This window comes from Branchiostoma belcheri, unplaced genomic scaffold (genome assembly GCF_001625305.1).
Source record: "Branchiostoma belcheri isolate BF01 breed outbred unplaced genomic scaffold, Haploidv18h27 scaffold12, whole genome shotgun sequence".
Classification (NCBI taxonomy): domain Eukaryota; kingdom Metazoa; phylum Chordata; class Leptocardii; order Amphioxiformes; family Branchiostomatidae; genus Branchiostoma; species Branchiostoma belcheri.
Window position 1 is genome coordinate 879,338 of NW_017802602.1, and position 23,363 is coordinate 902,700.

The following is a 23,363-nucleotide window of genomic DNA, read 5'->3' on the forward strand; positions in this document are numbered from 1 at the left end:
CTCCGAGAACTGTGGGAGAAAATACAGTAGGGGCGTTATCATTAGATAGCTTTAAACAATGTCTAGAGTTAGATGTTCAAGGGTTAGGTGTAACAAGTTGATCGGTGTAATGTAGCCAGCTGCCGCCATGCCGCGTGCCTGCAAAGCTGGTGTGTTACGCCGAAAGGGAGTTATACCGGCTATACAGATACAGAAGCTGGTGTGTTACGCCGAAAGGGAGTTATACCGGCTATACAGATACAGAAGCTGGTGTGTTACGCCGAAAGGGAGTTATACTGGCTATACAGATACAGAAGCTGGTGTGTTACGCCGAAAGGGAGTTATACTGGCTATACAGATACAGAAGCTGGTGTGTTACGCCGAAAGGGCGGTTATACTGGCTATACAGATACAGAAGCTGGTGTGTTACGCCAAAGGGTGGTTATACCGGCTATACAGATACAGAAGCTGGTGTGTTACGCCGAAGGGCGGTTATACTGGCTATACAGATACAGAAAATCAAGACACTACTAGTCTGGTAAATACGGGCGATTTTGTTTACATCATAGGTCATATACTAGTACATGCAAATTATTTGAAGACGTATGCAAATTATTGGTAGGCAAGTCAGCCAACCGTTACCCACTTTTTGCCTATGTCATGGTGATCGCTCGTATGTGTGTATTACATGGTGCAAATTATTTATACACAAATCATTTATGACGTGAACTCATTGTGATCAAAGGCAGTTAGTTCACCTGGTACACAATATTATTTACTCACTGTAACACACTGCATATGGGTGTGGTAGAATTTTGTTGTTGTTGTCCTTGTTTAACGTCTAATATATCGCTAGACGTGGTCTCTTGGTGCTGGTTTACGCTAGAATTTCAGATTTCAAAATCCGATGTTGACAGGTGTTCGTTAGCTGTCATATTTTTTTACTCCAAACGTCCGTGCAAAAATATTATACACACGCCTGTACAAATCTCATTAACTCTTGGCTTGAAGCTTCTGGTATTTTGTAGCCTGTGCTGGTCAGTATAGCTGTTTAGAACAAACTCTACGCCCTGTTGAAGCGTTAGAATCTTTAGTTTGCGTATCGAACCTGGAAACCCAAGTGCCCCCCTCCCCACCATAACACACACTCGGCTCACAACAAAAACACTGACCGTTTCTATCGTTTCCAGTATCGACAGTGCCCTTAAATGACTCCCCTACACACACAAACACACGCCTTACCTTTCTGTACAGCCGTTTTACCGCAGAACCCTTATTTGGTAGAAGAAAACTGAAATCATCAACAAATTTACTGAACAAAACGCGCGACAAACAAATTTTGTGTACAGTATCCCGGGCCTGCGCACTGCCGCGTTACCCATCATGCACCTGACGTAAGGCGATACTCTGTCAATTTCCTGTTTTTCATCAAACATAAAAGACTCTTTTTAGAAAACGTTTTCAAAGTTAGAAAAATGATTATGCTTAAGTCTAAATGAAATTAGAAATCACAGGAACATGTTACACTCCTTATGATCTAGGTAATTGGAATAAATTCAAAATAAAAATTAATTGCGATCATGAGGATAGGTTTGTCAATGTTTGCAGTTTTGAATTTATGGTATTGTAAAGCCTCAAAGCGTTGTTAGTATATCTTTAGTACATGCAAGTCTCCTAGTATATCTATTTTGCATTTTCACAAAATCAAAATTGTCCCGTCAGAAATGGCCTCCTTGGCTTAATTAACAAAACCTCAGGCACTTTTCTATGTCTAATGAAATATCGCCTTGTTAATGAGTTTTCAATGGTGATATCATTTTAAACATTTACTAAAAGTGAGTGATTTACTAAAAAATAGGTAGGTATTAATTGTCTTTTGTTGAAGATTAATGAAATAATGATTCATTGATCATTTGGATCATATATTATATGGATTCTAAGGCAATAAACTTAACATTAAGTTTACATTATGTGACAAATGTTCGTGCCAATCATTCTGTAAAATTATTATATTTCAACTGTTAAAGTTAGAAATCAAAACTACATTTGCAAATGTCAACAATATTTCACAAAGATGATTTTTCAAAATCCTAAGTTAACCTTAATTATTAAAATGAAATTTAAACATATAATACAGTAACCTGTGAAGAGCACACCTTGTGTATTGTGTAGGTATTGGTCAGGTGCAGGTGCAATATTCTCACTCAAATGTTGCACACAATTAGATCACTCTATTATCACTTCGCCATTTGATATAGACTCCGTTTGATTATCACGTCAAACTGACGCCCGTTTTCCTGGGTATTTTTAGGAATATCTCGGTTTTCCATTGATAAAAGCGTCCTCCATTATATACAGCTAACGTTAGGTATGGTGTCAGCATCGCATTTCATACACCTTCAGCCGCGGAGCGATATCTATACTGCGTCACTCCGAGCAAAAGTAGTTCTACACCTTACCTTGCGGCCGATTTGTATTTCTCACCAATATTTCGACCATTGTTATCATATTAATGATATAGATAAATGTAGTTTTAAAATGCGTGCGTTATAAATTTATTTCTGAGGCATTTATGTGCAATATTCTTTTCCTTGTCTGGCGGATGGTTGTTGCCTCATGTAGACGCACAGCGGTCGCGTAGAAAGAAGGCAGCCATCTTGAATCGGGAGCTAGTGGCCGAGCCATTGCACGAATATCTCCTTAAAAATGTACTTATCCCTATGTTGGTTCCATTTGAGGCTCTAAAATTGTTCTGTAGTCTTTGTTCTGTTCATTCGTTCCACGTTTGTGGCTCTAAGATGTTCCTGTGGGCCAATATTTGCCCGAACGCGAGGGCTTTCGGTGGTCTAAGTTTGTTATTGTTCGTGGGGCCCGTCGGCGAAAATAATCCTAGTTTCTTCTTTTTCCACCCCAGACTGCGCCTTGTAGTATGGTACTGAGAGTCCTGAGGAGAAAGGTGTAGGATGGCGGACAAAAGAAAATTGCAAGGTAAGTCCTTATCCTTACCAGGGCGTTCAAATTTGCCAACGGATTGGTCGATTTTTGAGGGGCCCGCGCGGGATTTTGTCGCCTTCCACACGGTCTCCATTGCCGGACGGTTGGTACCTTATCAGTTTGGCTGTCATTTGCAGATTGTGCATTTCTCGTAGCATGTTTTTCGGACTGCAGGCGAAACATTCGGACCTACCACGCACGGGATTATTATTTTTTTCCCGAAAGAAAGCGGTTGCGTCGCACATCATTTGAGCGTGTATGTTGTTTGACATGAAGCTTTGAAATGGTCCGGTGCTTACAGAAATGAACTTCATTTGTCTGAGTGCCCCCCCCCCCCCACAAGTATACAGGTGATTACAAATATACTGTGATTTTATTGTCGACAAAACTGAGTTTCTTCAAAGCATCACACACCATATAATGTAAAACAGTCCCTCCAAAATCCAGTTACACACTGGCAGAATAGCTATATAGGTTCATATCACTGATAGCTTTATGATACAGTATTACTCAATAGTGAAAGCAGAAGTGGTTGAAATGTTTTAGATTGCTTGGCTTCTGAACAATGGGTTTCCTGCTAGAAAATATATTCAAATGCTTGAAAACTCAAGTCTTGCACATTGTTAGACAGTACAGTTTGCTGGATAGGGTACTCTAAAGGGTAAACAAGGTGTTTGTTTCCTCTGTTTTGACTGCAAGGATACTATTTCCTTTTGGAGTGGAGGGGGGGGGAGTTGGAAACGAAATGTGATACCACTGATGTCATATATATTTATTTTAATATAGTAACAATCTGTAGGCGTGTCAAAGTAATGATTAGGGGTCATCTTTTTGAATGGCTTTAGACAATTGTGGAGATGCAAGAACGTTAGAGAACAAAAGGCTGTGTGTTACAGTCCCTACAGTGTGTGAAACACTTTCTATTGTTATTCCAGATTTTCACAACAGTAGCAAAAGTTGAAAATGCAAGGGTAATACAAAATTATGCATGCTTGTCCCTTGGCTCTGCTAATTTTCTCATATTTCACAAGTTTTACCCAAATTTCCTTGTAAAATCTAACCATAGTTGGTACCAATTGTGATAGCTTCTTTGTATGGATCTGAGTCAGAAGCAAGACCTCTTCAAAATACTATTTCTTGAACTAGAAGTACTAGAATAGGCCTGTGTCAGCACTTCAGCGTTGAAATCCATCCCTTGGGAAAAATAATAAGAGAATCTTAAAACCATTGATTCTTTGATTTATTGTATAGAATTTCTGATAATACAAGATTTTAGGAAAGTAATCAAGTAGAAAAGCTTTCTCCATGTGGTAATTTATTGTAGGAATATGTATCATTTCACATGTTCTAGTGCAGGAGTAGGAATGACCACACAAGCAGACAGATAAGGTTCAGAGTGGTGATTATTGCATTATTCACCTCTATTCTAACCTAGGCCAACAGGGACATTGTACTTGCAGGTTTAGCTTGATAGTACCTTACTGTAGTTGATACTGGTTTTGTAGTACAATGTAATAATATTCGAGTCATCAGGGGAGTCAAGATTTGATCCAGGCCCAAGAATTTAACAAGCTGTCTTAAAGTCTTATTCTGCCTTATTCACCTGTAACCTAGGCCAGCAGGTACATTGCACATTGCAAGTGTAGTGTAATCTGATTGTACCTTACTGTAGTTGATGCTGGTTTTGTAGCAACAATATTTGAGTCATCAGGGGAGTCAAGATTTGGTCCAGGCCCAAGAATTTAACAAGTTGTCTTATTCTGCCTTATTCACATGTAACCTAGGCCAACGGGTATATTGTACAAGCTGCAAGTTAAGCTAATGCTTGCTTGTACCTTACTGTAGTTGATGCTGTTTTTGTAGCAACAATATTCGAGTCATCATCAAGGGAGTCAAGATTTGGTCCAGGCCCAAGAATTTAACAAGTTGTCTTATTCTGCCTTATTCACATGTAACCTAGGCCAACGGTTACACTGTACATTGCAAGTGTATCTTGATTGTACCTTACTGTAGTTGATGCTGGTTTTGTAGCAATATTCAAGTCATCAGGGGAGTCAAGATTTGGTCCAGGCTAGTCAAGAATTTAACAAGCTGTCTTAAAGTCTTATTCTGCCTTATTCACCTGTAACCTAGGCCAATGGGTACACTGTACAATGCAGGTTTAGCTTGATTGTACCGGACTGTACTGTAGTTGATGCTGGTTTTGCACGTAGCAACAATATTCGAGTCATCAGGGGAGTCAAGATTTGGTCCAGGCCCTGAATTTAAAAGCTGTCTTATTCTGCCTTATTCACCTGTAACCTAGGCCAACGGGTATATGGTACAAGCTGCAAGTTAAGCTAATGCTTGCTTGTACCTTACTGTAGTTGATGCTGTTTTTGTAGCAACAATATTCGAGTCATCAGGGGAGTCAAGATTTGGTCCAGGCCCAAGAATTTAAAAAGCTGTCTTATTCTGCCTTATTCACCTGTAACCTAGGCCAACGGGTACATTGTACATTGCAAGTGTACCTTGATTGTACCTTACTGTAGCTGGTGCTGGTTTTGTAACAATATTTGAGCCATCAGGGGAGTCAAGATTTGGTCCAGGCCCAAGAATTTAACAAGCAGTGTCCACAGTTGCCAATATCAATCTCTCAGTGTCACTTTCAGACTGTTTTGTGGTGTGCTAAAACTACAGGCCATTTCACTTTATAGTGTTCCCCCTAAGACTCGGACAAAAGGGAGAGAGATATACAGTAGTTAGTGTCTAGGATTCATATATCTCCTTGTCACCATCCAAGCACCTAATGGCTTAATGACTCTTATAAGATGAAGTCAGCAAAACTCAAGGGTCTAACACTGCAGCATTGGGATGCACACCTGTCTGATTGTGATGTGGTCAGTTCTCTTGTGCAGGGCTCGAAATTCATTTTTGGGAATAGGTGCACTGGTGCAGCCAACCTAAAAAATTAGGTGCACAAAAAATTTTTGGTGCACCATATGAAACAAAACCTAATTACAGATCTTACTGCTCCTCTTCTGATCTTGAATGTAAGATGAGAGCTAACTTCAAAATCTTAAACGAGTACTACAACAAAGATTTTATTATTTTTCTGATACTTAGAGACCAAGAATATCCGGTATACTATTATACATTTCTAATGTTAAAAATTCCTACAAAAATATTTGGGGGCACCTGTGGACCCACAGAAAAAAATTGGGTGCACAACTCCAATTTTGGATGCACTAAGGTGCACATGCACCCAGTATTTCCAGCCCTGTCTGTTCCCTTGCAAAATTCAATACCAGCTCTTGGGAACCAGCTGAACAAAAGCGTACTTCACTTACAGAAAATGCAAGCATCTTTCATAATCATAGTCCCAAGTGTCTTGAACTGAAGCATCTGGAAGTCTAAGAATAACTACCATACACAATTGGATGCGCTATCTTTGTCAGTGAAGTCAAGCCAAGAGAGGATGTGGTAAGGTTTACCACAGAACAAAAGCGTCGAACAATGCTCAAAAGCCTGGTGAATCCTAGAATTCAGGACAATTTACTGGTTCTAAAGTAAGTCTAGCTCTTGCATTTTCTGCCCTGTTCAGTGTGAAATGTCTAGGGACTATCCAGATCCATATACGTAGGAGTACAGTCTAGTATGTCAGAATGTTGCTTCTAAATGGTGACAATGTAATTGGTTTTCTTGCACAAGATCAGGTAGAGATGAAAATGGCATTACGTCTGTCAATACACATTCGGGAAAGATACTCAAAATTAAATGATCCAGCTAGTTCACAGATTTAACTGTGTAGAAAAAAGAACACCAACAATTTCATTCCTCTTACTTCTTATGTGATGGACTATTTAGTATTTACTAAGTATCTGTTTGTATCTAGTATATTGTACCTAATTATCTATTGCTACTTCTAGACAATGAAAAATCATGGTGCAAAAAGCTTATGTAAATCTTTGTCCAGATATGTAGAACTGAGAAATGACAAAATTATTTGTAATATGTAGAAAGGGCAAAATCATAAAATATCCTTAATAAAAGCAAATGAAAAAATTGTGCAAAATATTACTGACATTATGAACACACCTGTATAAATTATATTACCAGTATGCATCAATGTAAGATATCATGTGGTCATGTAGATGGCGATATATTGGTTTGTGATATAATTATAAATCATGGAAATGGCTGGTATTTAGATTTCTGAGATGAGGTTTTCATATGGTTCTTACCTCTCTGTGCATTTATGTATGAGTAGTTAAATGTTCTTTAAGTTAAACACAAGATGCTGAAGAAATTTGTGAGCTGAATTCTGAAGAGCAATTAAAGGCTTGAAATAACCACCTGTAAATTTGCAGACTAAAAATAAGCCACAATTAGCCAAAACAAAGAAGTACAGTATTTTAATTAAGGCATGCTATTAATAGAAGCCCAGTGTTTTCAAAATTATTGTCTTCATTCCAGAGTGTTAATTATTTCTACAAAGGAACCTCTCCCTTGACTGGCACCTGTCTTTTCTAATCTTAGTCTTGCAGCTCTTGGGCAAAATTAGTGTAATTTATGTCAAATTAGTGTAATTAAGTATAATCTAAGTTAATTATGCGTGCTGTCTTGAATAGCACACATAAAATTTTATAATAAATGGAAAGTAAATGATGAAAAATGATAAGTTTAACTGAGCAATGTGATTAGAAAGGGTTGTTTATGCCATGCATAAATGAATTAGCATATGGCACTGTTTGACAATTGATGCAAAAGTGATGTTACGTTACGTTCTGTTCTTGGCTGGTTTTAGCCAGAATCAGAGATTTTTTTTATTCACAATATTCTCAAAGATTATAGTTTAGTACAATGTACCAGTGTTCAGTATGCATAGCACCCAGACCTGAGTTACTTGAAGATTTTATATGTCGTCTTTCATTAAGAATTTTTAGTGGGAATCACACATGTACATGTGGCATGTCTCTCTGGGGGACAGTTGTGCATAATCAATTCCAACGCAGGGATGAAATTCTGTATATCCATAACCTTACCCAGGGCTCCAGATTTCCACCGGAAACCTGCAATTTGGAATTTCCAGAAATTAATGTCATACAGAAAAAATATTAGCTTGCAACTTTGCAGGAGAAAAAAATAATAATTCAGGCATGGTGTTCTGAATTCTGAATTACATATTGTTGTTGCCATAAATTTGTATATTATATTGTTTGGTAACTTTATCTTCTTTACATTACATGGTGTTCAAGAATAAGAGCTTTTGTGGATACTATTTACTCTATCATCAATTCATCATAGTTATATGCAAGTAATTTTCAAAATTACTTTACATGTAAAATGTTTGCAGACATGCAATTTTGTATATGCTATGGGTTTATACCCAGACTTTCAAGTTTGTATTCACAGAAAATTTTTATGAATTGCAGAACAAAATTTTGACATTCTGCAATATTGCAGCACACTGAAAAAAAGTATTTCTACCACTGAAATATATTTTATCTTGAAGGTACATGTAAAGATTTCCATTGACGTGTTTTGATTGACATGTTTTCTTGTCCCTTGTGTCCAGGTGAGATCGAGAGATGCCTGAAGAAGGTCAGTGAAGGTGTAGAAACCTTTGAAGACATCTGGCAAAAGGTGAGTCTTGGGAGTTCCTTACGCAGGTTACTTCGCAGGTAGACGTGCGCTGCTACACAACTATGTTCCAACACAAAATTTTCTTTTTTGTGTGTCATATGATAGAGAAAATGTTAGTAAAAACTCTACATATTTCATGGAGGAGTGAGGTCTCCGATTTCTTGTTTGTCTTGAAGTAAAACCTTTGATTTGAAGACACAGTCTTGGGAATGGGAGTTCCTTACGCTGGTTACTTGGCAGGTAGACGTGCTCTGCAGTTAGACCAGGGTTCTTGACAACTTTTCCATCATCTACAGTTTTCGAAATACCCATCTGCATTTTGCAGAGAGACTTACAATATTGCAGCAGAAAAATGCTACAATATGCAATTTTGCATTATTAAATTGAGAAGGTTGTAGTATGGAGGCTTGTGTACTAGTATTTGCAGAAATTGTTTCTAATAGCATTAAAAAAAATTTGAAAAAAAGTATTTCAACCACTGGTCTCAATTTCTACAGCAAAACTACACCCATGCTCTGGTGTGATTTAGTCAAATTTTGGGTATTTTCCCTGTTCCTAAACACCAATTCCTTTTTTTCTGTCATATGATGAAAAATGGATGCTGTAAAGAACCCTGGTTAAGAACACTGCAAAGCAACGTCTGAGTTATCCTTACATGTTAAGTGGAAATGTGTCCAAATGTGCAAAGTATATACTATAGTACTGTTTTTAGATCTTCTTGGTAGAAAAATTTTGCATTAACTGTCATTTTGCCATGCTTTAGGGATGTTTCTCCAAAATTGCAAAGTGTATGACTATCTTTAAATCTTGGTGGTTGGAAAATTTTGCATCAACTGCCGTATTGCAATGTATAATTTATACAGACATTATAAATGATGCACTAACCGTGTGCAAGGATTGAGTGGCGACACAGTTTGAAGTTATTCCCAATCATAGGAGCCGGCAATCATTAAACATCCCCGGAGATTTGATGTTGTTGGGTGGTACATTATCATTTGCAGAATATCTGTCTGTTTCTGATGAGGCTTAGGAAAAAATGTTCTGTTTCCTGTTTCAGTCTTGAAAAAATTAGGGTCGGTAGGTAGGGATTATCTTTTTTCTTCTTTCTTTTTTATTAGACTTTAGTGATCTTTAGTGATGGAACTAATACAAACAGTTTAACTTACAAAACTTGAGTGAGGATGCTTATTTTTTCAATGTCAGTGTTCAATGTTGGAAAACCGATTGTACAACGTTTCATCACTCAGGTGTCAGATCATGGAGCTAGAAAAGGTCGATCAGATTGAACAGTTTATTTCCGTTGCAGGGGTCCACACACAAAAAAAGGCTTGGGTCGGCAGGTTTTTCTAGGGTCAGTCGGGAAACAGGAAACACAATTTTTTTTCCTAGGCCTGGATGGCACATTATCATTCGCAAAATATCTGTCTGCTTCTGATGACTGTGACGGTGTAGGGGTTTGTGCTGGCCAATCAGAAAGCGGTTTTGGTGTTCCAAACTGTCACGTCGCAAAGATTGGATTAAATTCCATCAGCTGGAAACAGCTGTGATTTTCCTGGAATCGAGGCTTGGGCCTAGGAAAAAAAATGTTGTGTTTCCTGTTTCTTGACCGACACTAGCAAAACCTGCTGACCCTAGACTTTTTTTGGGTGGGTGGACCCCTGCAAGAGACAATTTTTCGAGCTGATCAACTTTTCTAGCTCTATGATCTGACAATTGAGTGATAAAACGTTATACAATCGGTGTCCAACATTGACATTGAAAATAAAAGTGTCCTCATGCAAGTTTTACTTTATTAAACTGTATTGTATAAGTTGGACCCCTATATAGATATCACTGATGTCTAAAAAAAAGATAATCCCTACCTACCGACCCTAATTTTTCAGCACCGAAACAGGAAACACAACATTTTTTTTTTCCTAGGCCTCGTGCAAATGACGGTTTCAGTTTCTCCAGCAAATACAACTACTTAATCATGGACAGATTTGGTCCATCTTATGTCATTTTACATAATGCCTTGATTACCATGCTGCAACAAAATGACGTTTCAAATTTGTAGTAATGAGAAGGTGTATGTTACCACCATTTTAAGGCTTCCATGAATACCGTGGTAATGCTGTCTCAGGTGTTTTTACTTCAATTTTATTTATTTTTTAATCTTTGACCTATGTTTGATCTAGTATATGTTGAGCTGTAATAAAAATCTCTTAGAACTGCATTTCAGGGCTTGAAATACTTACATGTATTTCTGCATACCTGCACTGGTTTAAATAAACCTGAACCAGAGAAATTTTACATGCAGCACCACAATTTAGGGAATTTGGATCAGACTAAATTCTGTTCAAAAACCATTATTTCTTCTACACTTTTATAATATACATGTAGGTGGTGACAGTCAATGCAGCTAATAAAAATCTACATACACCAAAATTTTAGAGTACAGTACAAGGACTGGTGCAGGTTAGGTGCAGGTAGACATCAGAAATACCTGCACAGCTCCAATTTTACCTGCACTAACCTGCATACGGCATATACCCAGTACATGAACCAGTACAGGTTAGGTACAGGTAGACATCAGAAATACCTGCACAGCTCCAATTTTACCTGCATTAGCCTGCATATGCAGGTGGTATTTCCAGCCCTGCATTTGTTACCCAGTGAGTGAGTGAGTGAAGGTCCAGTCCTTCCACTTGTGGTTGCAGAGTTGTCAGTTTTGTGCTAGTCCTTTGTTAGGCAGATTATGGGTCTGTAATTGCAACGTCACGTAGCTTTTGTATCCCAGCTCTTACTTACCCTTCATGCCTCGGAGGCAGTTCAGTTCAATCAAAAGGACAGTTTCTGTTGCCATTTTCTCAACCAATGGAGTAGCTATGGTAGAGAGCTTTTGTGCATTTTAGCCAGAATGTATGGAGTTTTAGAGATAGGCAATACATTAGTTTTTGGGACAGTTGCCAATTGTATAATCTTCAATAAGTTTTTGGCAAGGATGATAAGGACTCTAAAAGAAGCACTTCTGATAGATTTATGTCCCTTGCAGGGGTCCATCAAAAAAAAAAGGCTAGGGTTGGCAGTTTTTTCTAGGGTTGGTCAGGAAACACAACATTTTTTTCCTAGGCGGAAAAACTGTAACAACTCTGAAGAGAAGGGACTTCCATCAACTGTTGGGGGCAATATGACTGTATAATGAGCATTTTGGAGTTGATTCAGTGGCTGAAATGTTTTTTTTGAAAGTCAGAAAAAATGAAGCGGGTGAATCCGTGAACCTGAACAAATGAAATCGGTGAGGCCTGACAGTGAGAAAGAAATCTTTCCCACAAATCTGGCTGAAGCATGCAGGGCTGGCTGGTCCCACCCTGATCCATCTGTGGCCCTCCTGCCCACCAACCATCAATTCAGGGCTCAAAGTTTGAGAATAGGTGCACTACTGGTGCCCCAACTTAAAAAATTGGGTGCACAAAAATTTTTTGAGTGCACCATATGAAACAAAACCTAATTGCAGTTCTTACTGCTCCTCTTCTAAGCTTAAATATGAAATGGGCAATCTTACAGAACTACTACAGCAAGATTTTATTATTTTTCTGACAGATTCCAAGATTCCTTTATACTATTATTCATTTAGTATGTAAAAAATACGTACAATTGAAAAATATTTGGGTGCACCAGTGAACCCACAGAAAAAAAATGGGTGCACAGCTCCAATTGTGAGTGCACTAAGGTGCACATGCACCCAGTATTTCCAGCCCTGCCTCCCTTATTCATCTGTGGCCCACCAACCATCAATTGCAGCTTGATTTACTCCCAATAGCCATGCGCAGTAATACTGATAGAGCTAATACTTTGTTTTCAGTTCCTGCAATATTGTAGAATGTCAAAATTTTGTTCTGCAATTAGGAAATACTGAAATACACACTAAAAGTTTGGATCTAAACCCAATACATGTACAAAATTGAAATTATGTTAGTACAAAATACATGCAAAATTACTTGCATATTATAGAGTGAGAGGTAGACACAAAAGCTCTTAAAGTTAAACACCATTGAACACCATGTCTGATTTTTTCAGTCTGAAAAATTGCAGGTTACTTAATTTTTCTTCTGCTATATTGAAAATGTCTCTGCAAAATGCAGACTGCAGATGGGTATTTCTAACACTGCTCTCCTGCCCACCAACCATCAATTGCAGCTTGATTTACTCCCCATCCGTGCACAGTGATACTAACACAGCCAATCATAATTTATCTCTCTCAGAGGCAAAATGCCACCAACTGCAGCGAAAGAGCAGGCCAAGAATAATTATGCGGCCAACCGATTCATATTTAAGTGGCAGGAAGATTCCATTTCGGGCTATTAACTTTTTATAACAATATGGTATTGTAGAAATAAATTTACAGACACTGGCATGCAATAATGTCCTATTGTCTGTGAAGAATTATAGATGTATTTAGGATGTGACATTGTGTGTGTTTTCCATAACATATATCATCAAACGTTTTCTAAAATAGAAATATTTTTGTAGCTAAGTTTTCCATAACTACAGCCTAGCACATATATTAAGTGCCATAGCTTTTAGTTAAGTTAATAACCATTAACAAAAAATCAATTCAAGATGGTTTGCTTATACAATGACAGCTATAATTTATAAAAGTCAGTAGCTGAAACACGTGGTGAGAAATTTTATTCAGAATCAAAATCATGGATTATCTACAAAATCCCCATAGATCCATAGAAATCACTTATCGTTTTAAGAATCTGGTCAGAATAGGTCCAATACAGGTAGCCTTTGTAGCAGGCTTATAGAACTGGGGGTTTGGTGGTCTTCGGCTGTTTTCTGATTAGCCTCCGTAGCAGGCTTATAGAACTGGGGGTTTGGTGATCTTCGGCTGTTTTCTGATAAGCAAAAAACGGGGGTAATTCAACCAGGCTGGCTATGTTGTCTAGTATATGCAATCAGAAAATAGCACATAAAAGCTCCCAAAGACCCTGAAGACCCCCAATTTTTGGCATGCTATGGAGGCTACAATGCAGGTATTATCAATGTAGTTTTGCTAGTACACGTGCAACTGTGCACGTAGGCAAAGGCAGTTGCCCCCAAGGAGTTAAGAAAAATACATGAAAAAGCCAGGCTCTAATAGTCTAAAGGGTAAAATCATTCAAAACCTTCAAATCATAGCAGCTAAGTAGAATCTGGCCTTTGATACGCTTCACACCCATTGAGCCATTAAAGCAGAATAAAAATAGCTGTGGCAACAATTTCTGGAAGTTGAGTTAATGTCGCTATGTATTTATGTGGTATGCATGTCTTTGTTGTTAAAAACCTTGTCATCTGTACAATCTGGTCAGTGGATTGTTAGGACCTAAGTGGACAGTTTGAGCAGTGAAGATAAAAGAATAATTTGAGTCAAAATTACTAAATTATACACATGTAATTGTATTCTTGGTAAATAGCTGGTCAATTATGTAAAGATTTTTTATGATAGCTGTGATTTACTAAAATTAGGCTAACATCAGAGAACTGAATTTCTCAGAAAAAAAACATGTTATTGTTACATACACAGTGCAAGCCTTTTGCCTTGCAGATATTCGAATGTATGGGTTCAGAATCTGATTTTGCCAGTATTCTTTGTCTATTCAAAACATTATTACATTATTTTACGCCATGTAGAAAAAGATAGTTGCAGTGTGCTTGTAATAGTACTAAGCTGCAAAGGTCCCTGTACAATGTATCCTTGTTATCACATACGTACTTAAATCATAGACAATATTTGAACATGTATGCACACTGGGTATGATGTTAGCAATGCTTACATTGTCATTTGCGTCTTGCATATTGTAGATGGATGTCAATATTTGCCTTTTTGACTGATGGTCTCACTTTTAGACATGGATACATGTGTATGTGTGTATCAGATTTACTTTAATCATGTACAAATGTTGCTTTTAATTGCTAGAATGATATCTGTCCAACTTTAAGGTGTAGCAAGTTTAATGGATGGAATTACAATGTTTTTCCAGGTGAACAATGCAACCAACTCCAACCAGAAGGAGAAATATGAGAACGACCTTAAGAAAGAAATCAAGAAACTGCAGGTGAGAATTTCAAATTTGTAAAATTGTCAGACATTTTCAAAACAGTTATTTTTGTTATGTAAATTAATGCAAAATGGGAGAGGCTTGATTATTTTTTTGCAATACAAAATAACACAAAGAAACAACAAAGATATGATCACTGCTTTTGAATCTGCAGGAGCTATACATACATGTATGGCTTTGTACTACTGTTAATTCACTTTATGTTCACGGTAGCAAAATGTCAAGGTCTGAGAAAATGGACATGTTTGTGGAATAATATATATACACTGTGCAGGTGCAGGAAAAAGAAAGTCCAGGAACTATTTGTTAACTGTAATGATAAGTTCATGGTACAGAAGTGACAGTGAAAACTGTGAACATAACAGTACACTGAAAAAAAAAGGAATTACAGTAATATAAACCCCTGGGTACAAGATTCTTCTTTTCATGGAGACCTTTTCTCCCGCTTTGCAACAAGGGAGTTGGGTCTTTGTGTAAAAAGTCCTCTGAATCTGCATTGTGCATTGTTGTACATATATGCATTATGTATAACTGTATGTACTATTGTGGATGGCTGATAAAACATGGTGATGCCTTGGGGCTGGATTATCGGCAATTACCGACCATCAAAAACAGTCACATTTTGGAGACGTGTGCGCATGTTTTGGCATGCCTACACAACAAAAAGAACCTGTCAGGGAAATTGTATGTGTAAGCAGTTGGTAAAGGTTAACGTTAGTAATGTTTTAAAAATAAAAAATTCAAATGTGTGCTCTTTTCAAAATCATTATTAGGTATAATATATAATCAGTATCTTGTGTTTGCTTCATGTATGTCATTGTATTTACAGGTCCATTTGTGACTGACTGTTTGGATTTTAATTAACTGAACTTAGCTTTAGGCTTATCATTGTCATTCTCCCAATGCTACAAAATGATTATCTTTAGGCAAAAATCATGATTTACCCCTGTGCAAAGTGTATATATTTTATTACAGAAATTTGTTTTACATATAAAAATTATGAAAAATGTGTAAAATATTGTAGAGAAAAGCTGATTGATATTGATGAGGATGACAGGTGATGTTGATGATAGGATGATGATGATTTTGATAGGATGATGATTGTGTTGATAGTGATGATAGGATGATGGTAAGGATAGAGTTGAAGATGATGATGATGATGAAGATAACAGTTAGGATGATGATAAAGATGACGATGGGTGAATGATGGTGTGGATGATAATTTTCAAGATGAAGGATGATGAGAATGAAGATGATAATTAGGATGATGATAAAGATGCTTATTGTGTATTTCAGCGGTTGAGAGACCAGATCAAAACATGGGTAGCATCAAACGACATCAAGGACAAAAGGCAGCTGCTGGAGAACAGAAAACTCATTGAAACAGTAAGTAGTGGGTTTTTTTCTGTTAGGCCACACCAATTTAATTTGTTGGTTAACGGATTCGCCCGCTTCATTTTTTTCTGATTTGCAAATAGAAATAAAAATTCAGAATCAACTGCAAAATGCTCATATTTTGCCCTGAACAGTTGAAAACAGTCCTTTTCATCCTAGTTGTTACAGTTATTTCATCTTTCAATGCAATGGTATCATTAAAAGTTCAAAATTCATTGTTTAAATTTTGAACCAGCCTTGTGTGTTGACTTCATGGCTCCTATCGTACCATTTAGGGCCATAATAGGATGCCTAGGCCTGCTTTTTTTTTTCACCTGCCTGCTCCATTATTTTTCTAGAAAAATCCGTTATCCAAGAAATTAAATTGGTGTGGCCTTAGGTGGAGCATTAGTTTGAGTTCTAACGTCAATGTGCAGAGTGGAGTGTGAACTTGGATAGCACTTGCACACTCGGACATGCCGGAGTCATCAATAAATTTATGTTGGGCATCAACGAGAAGAAAAAGACTGTTTTATTCAGTTAAACAAGCTGGCTATTGTGGTGACTTAGACAGTTACCCTGATACTAAGACTAGTGATAGGAACAATTACATACACAGAAAATATCATCAACAAGACCGTAAGAAATATAAATCGTCCAAATGGAACCAAATTGATATCTAACAGCAAACAGAACTATCAAAATCAAAACTATCCTTATGAGTACATGTAACCTGCCATGTTGTAACAAGTACATGTTATGCCACGTGTGTCTGATTTGTGATTGAGAAGGTGAAGCCACAAGCTGGTTACGGCTATTACGACTCACAGAAAATAGCTTTTCTTGGAAGGGTCTCTTCATAAACCACCCTAACATCTGGTTTTGGCTATTACGACTCACAGAAAATAGCTCTTCTTGGAAGGGTTTCTTCAGGAGCTACCCCAACATCTGTCCAAATTTGGTCAGACCACCGAAGCACCCCCGCGGTTTGAAGCGATAATCGTGTTTGCATGGGCGGCTTGAAAGAAGTTTTCTTCCTCATTATCTGTGCAGTCTATTTCTGGCAGGGCTGTCCATGGTACTGAAGGGTGGGCACCATGTTTGGTTATCTAAGCGTAGGAAAAAAATGTTGTGTTTCTTATTTCAGTCTTGAAAAGGATAGGGTCGGTAGGTAGGGATTATCTTTTTTTTCCTTCTTTTTATTAGAATTTGGTGATCTCTATTGATCTAACTTATACAAAACAGTTAAATAAATCAAGATTTTCATGAGGACACTTATACTTTCAATGTCAATGTTGGAAAACCGATTGTGCAACGTTTTATCACTCAAGTGTCAGATCAAGGAGATAGAAAAGGGCGATAGCTAAAAAAATTCATGTCCCTTGCAGGGGTCCACAGGGTCGGCAGTTTTTTTTTAGGGTCGGTCAGGAAACATAGATGTCTGTTTGAGAAAGCCATGGGTTCATACAGCTGTTTCCATATGGATGTAAACTATAACAGGAACATGGATACTCTGTTTTAATGAATTTACTCTATGGTAGAAAATTTTTATGGGTCTTTATTTGGTCAAACTGAAAGAAAAGTCTTAGGTAACAGTTACTCAAGCAAGACTAGTGGATAATTTTACAAGGCAAACGATTTGATAGGCAAATCTTTCACTTATGGTCAATCACCATTAAATACTTGACTTACTTGACAAAAGTCGGGTGCCACTCCTCTGCCACCCGAACCACAATGGCTGCCCAGTAGTCTCTGTCCTCCATCACCTTCCCCATGTCTTCGGCCCGAAGGCCAACGTCCCTTCGCAGCACGTCTGGGTAAGTGAGGGGTGGTCTTCCCGGCCTCCTTCCCCCGTGTGCTGGGGACCACAGGACAAGGTGCGAGGCTATCTCCCTGCAGTTCCTTAGTGTATGGCCAGCAAACCGCAGTCGCCTAGCTCGTATTTTTGTCGTCAGTTTAGGGAGTCCAGCATAGAGCTCTTTGTTTGTCAGATGTTGTTCCCAATGTACATTATGGACACGCCTCAGCATCCTTGTGTAGCAGCCATCCAGTTGCTTTTCCAGTTTGGGAGTCACCGTCCACGCTTCACAGCCGTACAGGAGTACCGACTCCACCGTTGAGAGGAAGAGGCGTGTCTTGAGCTTGCTTGCTACCATTAAATAGGTCTGATTAATTGTGTGTGAATTCTCCTAAGTCTTTTCTACAAGTACAATCAGCATTAGATCGACATGGCTTAATGCCTTGTTGCAAGGACTGAAGTACTCTCTATAACACACAAACTATGTGAGTGAGAAAAGTGTGGAATCCAGTTTTTGCCACCAGCTCGTCACTAGGTACCACTAGTCACTAGCACACCGATGTTTATGACTTTTTTTCCCTGTTTTTCAGCAAATGGAAAGATTTAAGGTGGTGGAAAGGGAGACCAAAACAAAAGCGTACTCGAAGGAAGGTTTGGGGCTGGCGCAGAAAGTAGACCCAGCGCAGAAAGAGAGAGACGACACAATACAGTGGTTAACGGTGAGTCAATGTTCAATGTTAGAAATACCCACCTGCAGTCTGCATTTTGCAGAGAAATTTGCAATGTTGCAGAAGAAAAATGAAGCAACCTGCAATTCTGCAGACTAAAAAGGATTGGACTTCAATTGCATCTGTATATATATTGTTTAGCAGCTTTTTGCTTACTACTGACTTAATGTTCTCTAGGTATGAATGTATTTTTCGAATTGCATGTAACATGTCAATATGCAATTTTGTATGGGATCGAAACTTTGAATCCAGCAAGATAAAGAACCCACTACACTTAGTGAAAATGTAGGAGTGAGTGGTTCAAACCGTCAACCTATTTTACCAACCACCTGTTATGTCCATCCTTCCACATACGTGGTAATTATAGATAAATATTGTTTGTTTTTGCAGGATTCCATCGAGAGACTAACACTGCAGGTGGACCAGTTCGAGAGTGAAGTCGAGGCTGTCCAAGCGTCGTCCAAGAAAAAGAAACTTGATAAGGATGTATGTAGACACGACATTCATTATTGTCACTCATTGTTTCATTTTGTTCTTGAAAATTCAGAGAAGAATCCCACTTTGCGGCCCAGCCTCATTCGTCATAGATTGTTGTAATCTCAGATAGGATTTTCCATGTACCAAGACAACTGCATTTGCAAGGCACATGCACAGCTGTTACAAGAATGCCGTTGGTTTGCGATCGTATGATGTACATGTAGTTGATGAAGGTCCCATGCCAAGGTTCATGATTGGACCTGGGGGGAGAGTGCTTGAAATCTAGGGGGGTCTGGGGACAAATTTTGGATTTCCAAGCGTTTAAAAATGCAATTTCCCACATTTTGAGAGTCAAATCATGGGATTGAAAGTGTTTGTTGGTGGTCTTTTCGATGTCTTTATATTCCTACCCAAGAATTTTGCCAATTGTGTCCATGAAGGTTGACGGATTGGTTTGAAAATTTGCGTTGTGTTTCCCCTATAGAAACAGGGAAGAGTAGATGAGTTGAAAAACCTGTTGGAGAGGCATAGGTACCACATCAAGCAGTTGGAAACACTCTTAAGAATGTTGGACAACAGCGCGGTGGAGGTCGAACAAATAAAAAACATCAAGGACGAGGTTGAGTACTACATCGAAGCATCGCAGGTAAGAAGTCTGCTTTCTGAAACCTTTAACATTCTTTGTGTAAGTAGTTGTATCTGTAGCAGTGACACCTGTGCTGCAGTGCAATGTGAACCAGTCAGAATTGCCCTGAGGAAGGTGACAGACGGTCACCGAAACGCCAGCTGAATAAAAGACTTGGTTGTGTAAAAAAGAGTCTCTTTACTCTGTATCTCTTCTACTTTGAGAACTAAAATTATTACATGTAAAACATATCTTGTACAGCCAAAAATTGAATGAACATAAACATGGTAGTTAATTTTCTGAAGCATTGCTGTTGTACAATGCACCTAATTTTCATCTTCATCTGCAAATTGAATGCGTCCATTCACTGATATTCTTGTTGTCACCGACATATTTTCATATTTCATATTTTCTGATGTGTTTTCATATTATGATATGCCACATATATGTAAGAAGTTTGCTAGGATAACAAGAAAAAAGTTCCCTCTCAAACCTTGCAATGAGATTCCAATTCCAATTTCTCCTCTGGTCTCTCAGTCACTGACGAAGCTAGTGGATACTAGCTGAAACATCTGACGTTTCCAAAATCATATCCAGTATCTTGAGTAACTGCTTTTTGGCATATCTTATTACCTGGATATCTAATCTTCATCGACGTATTTCAATCAGAGCCTTATGAAACTATCTTTTTTATCCCCAGGATCCTGACTTTGAGGAAAATGAGTACCTATATGATGATTTTGATATGGAAGAAATGGGTAGGTATAACCATGGACTAGAAGACCCTGGTAGGTATATTGTGGGGTTGTGTGGATAGCCATGTGGATAGTCGTGGGTGTTACTTGTGTGCAGTGCAAGCAGCAGCGGTTCTCAGTAGGCATACATGTAGCTGGGCTGCATGGGTAGATACATGTACTTGTATGCAGCTGGTAGGGACAGGGTGCTATACAGTACATGTGTTATAATGTATGGTAGTGTGTTGGTAGAATGTACTGCGCCTGTGTGCAACCTGTAATGTATTGTGCATAGCACTTCGGCAGAACTTCTCATATAAGGTCATATTAAATGTGTATGTAAGGTTAACATCCTGTCTGTAGTTTCTAAATGTTGTGTTGGTCTGCAACTGACAAAATTCTGATGCAACGTTCACCAAACATCCAACGGAAACCGTGTAAAATGCAGGTTTTGCACAGGCGCATGACATGCTGCCAATGTACCATGCCTGCGCAAAACCCGCATTTTTCTGTTTTCATCAGATTTTTGGGCATTGTAGATGATATCTTTTTTGACACAACATTTTAAAACTATGGAGGAGATATCACCTTGGATACGCAAACACAACCTTAAAAGATATTAAACATTCTGCCAAAGTGCTGTGTAAAATACATCACAGGTTTTGCTCAGGTGCAGTACATTCTGCTGACAAGCTATATACGGGGGAGAAGCTGTGTTGGCCAGTAGTCAATTGCAAGCTGCTTTGTTTCGACCACAAAAAGCACAAGCTCACAGCACACTGTTTTTAGAAAGGCGATGTTTCACTAAGACATGCATGAATTTGCTGTGTTACCAACACACCACACCAGTGTGAACTCTCACTTCAGTTTAGTCTACAATTTTTTCTTTGAATATTAAGCAGAAATGGGCTACAAAAATATGTTTATTTTTAGGTTTATGCTTTGATAACCTTGCCGCTTATGGCAGACTAATTTTAAAGTTTTTCGCAACCTTCTTCTAAAATTAGAAAAAAAATTGCTGCTTTGATCAGTCTGCATGGTGAAATAGCTTACATTACAGGTAGAAACCTCTGGGCTATATAAGAACATAGCAGCTGCACACCTAGTTCTTAAAAGTAGCTTTGAAATTTTGTAAGTCGATGCCAAGCTTACCTGGTATTGTCTTCAAATGTCTACAGTCAAAACTGTACTTATTTTCTTTCTGTCATTATGGAACAGAGAGTATGTAGAGTATCTGTATCTGTATAGCCGGTATAACCGCCTTTCGGCGTAACACACCAGCAGAGTAGGTTGTTGAAACAAATAAATGAGTTATGAAGAAATCTTACGATCGTGCATTTTGGGGTTCAAATGATTTGCTTAGTATTCATATCCTTGTGTTCTTCGAAGTTAATTTTTGTCTTGCATGGAATTTATTCATTTTCCCCACATTTTTACAAAGAAACAACAGACGAGCGGAGACCTTAACTCTCGCCCTGTTGATGTTTGTTTCCTCACAGAGAAGAACCTAGGCACAATCATCGCGACGTCGCCGTCGGAGATCGGTCTCATGTCGGACGAGGTTTTCGACAAGGAAAAGGCGAACGCAGAGCAGGTCAGTATTACAATGAAACACACGATGAACTAGCACATCCCTAGTAAGATAACATCAAGCAGATACAACTTGCCTTGGTTCAACAGAAACCTAAGGAGGCACTGTCGTAAGAAGCAGCACCTCTATTTTGAGCATCTGTAAAGGAAAGACTTAGTAGCTGCTAGATGTTCTTGGCTTTTGCAGTTCACAATTATTCCTTGTAGCAGATCTTGTGTTGGTTAGATACTAGCTGTACATGTAGTTTACTGTAAAGTGTTGTCGGTTGCTTATAGAAAAGCAACTTGTGAAAGGTATCTGATAGACACCAAAACATAAGCAAGGTAAATTTCTTGGTTGTGTAAAAGTAAACTCCTGTATCCTGAAAAAAAGTATTTTTGCCACTTTAGGCGGTGGAGCTGTCCAACTCGAGTTCCCCAACGCCCAACAGTCCCAGCACCAACCATTCCAAGGAGAAGGACGACAAGAAGGAGAGAAGCAAGTCTACGGACGAGGTAAGGTCTCTGGTAGGAATGGCAGGTCAGAAATGTATTTGCAACTTTCTACAACAAGCAGGTCTTGCCATTTGTTTTTATGTTTACTGAAGGAAAACTGTTTTTGCTCTGTTTCTTCTTCCGTTCTAAACACTGACCTGGTCAATGACCTGAACCAGACCGTCTGTCACCATGGTAACTGGTGTTGGGTTACATAATGTTGCAATTTTATAGTAGGAGGGACTTAGACTCCTGTCAAGAAGTATTTGAATGTGTTTGAGTAAGAGTTAAAAGAGCAGACCATATTCGAAGGTAAACGTTATGCATTTCCTTTGCAAATGTTAAGTTTCTAGTTGAGTTATGTTTTTTATTTTTCCCTCCCTCAGCCGGTGAAACCTGTAGCTACAAGATCATCCTCGTTGCCAAGTTCCTCTTCAACAACAACAACTGCAAACGGCAGCAAGACTCCCAGCAAATCTGCAAGGTGGGCTTTCTGCTCTGTCGACTGTAGTAGTAGTAGCAGTAGTAGTAGCAGTACTGTAGTAGTAGCAGTTCTGTAGTAGTAGTAGTAGTAGTAGAAGTAGTAGTAGCAGACGTAGTAGGCTCTCAAGAAATCTGCAAGGTGGGGGTTTCTGCTCTGTCAGTCCACTAACAGCACATAGTAGTAGTTGTAGTAGTAGTTGTAGTAGTAGTTGTAGTAGTAGTAGTTATTCCTAGTCTTTGATCTTGTATTTGAAATTACAGCTAAAAAAAGTCATTGCCAAGCAAGGCTGCCTGTCGATTTATTTGTTCTCAGGTTTGCAGGAAAATAGTTGAGTGGGCAAGCAAAATAAAAGTGAACAATTGCCCCATGATGGACCCAAATGCAGTTACAGGAGC

General features: G+C 38.4%; 1 protein-coding gene across 6 annotated transcripts in view; it reads left to right on the forward strand.

Annotated features, from left to right (window-relative positions):
- The first annotated feature begins 2,564 nt into the window (after positions 1-2,564).
- The window catches only part of LOC109462742 (CCR4-NOT transcription complex subunit 3-like), a 37,037-nt gene continuing 16,238 nt past the window's right edge, over positions 2,565-23,363 (forward strand). For 5 of the 6 annotated variants that reach the window (XM_019759309.1, XM_019759312.1, XM_019759313.1 and 2 more), the window contains exons 1-12: positions 2,565-2,687; positions 2,894-2,967; positions 8,531-8,598; positions 14,607-14,681; positions 15,981-16,070; positions 18,447-18,575; positions 18,975-19,070; positions 19,546-19,707; positions 20,387-20,474; positions 21,920-22,014; positions 22,401-22,505; positions 22,871-22,968. In XM_019759309.1, the coding sequence (XP_019614868.1) occupies positions 2,943-2,967; positions 8,531-8,598; positions 14,607-14,681; positions 15,981-16,070; positions 18,447-18,575; positions 18,975-19,070; positions 19,546-19,707; positions 20,387-20,474; positions 21,920-22,014; positions 22,401-22,505; positions 22,871-22,968 (1,031 nt within the window). In that variant the 5' untranslated portion in view covers positions 2,565-2,687; positions 2,894-2,942. The remainder of the gene's footprint in view (positions 2,688-2,893; positions 2,968-8,530; positions 8,599-14,606; positions 14,682-15,980; positions 16,071-18,446; positions 18,576-18,974; positions 19,071-19,545; positions 19,708-20,386; positions 20,475-21,919; positions 22,015-22,400; positions 22,506-22,870; positions 22,969-23,363) is intronic. The other variant, XM_019759311.1, reaches the window with a different exon arrangement.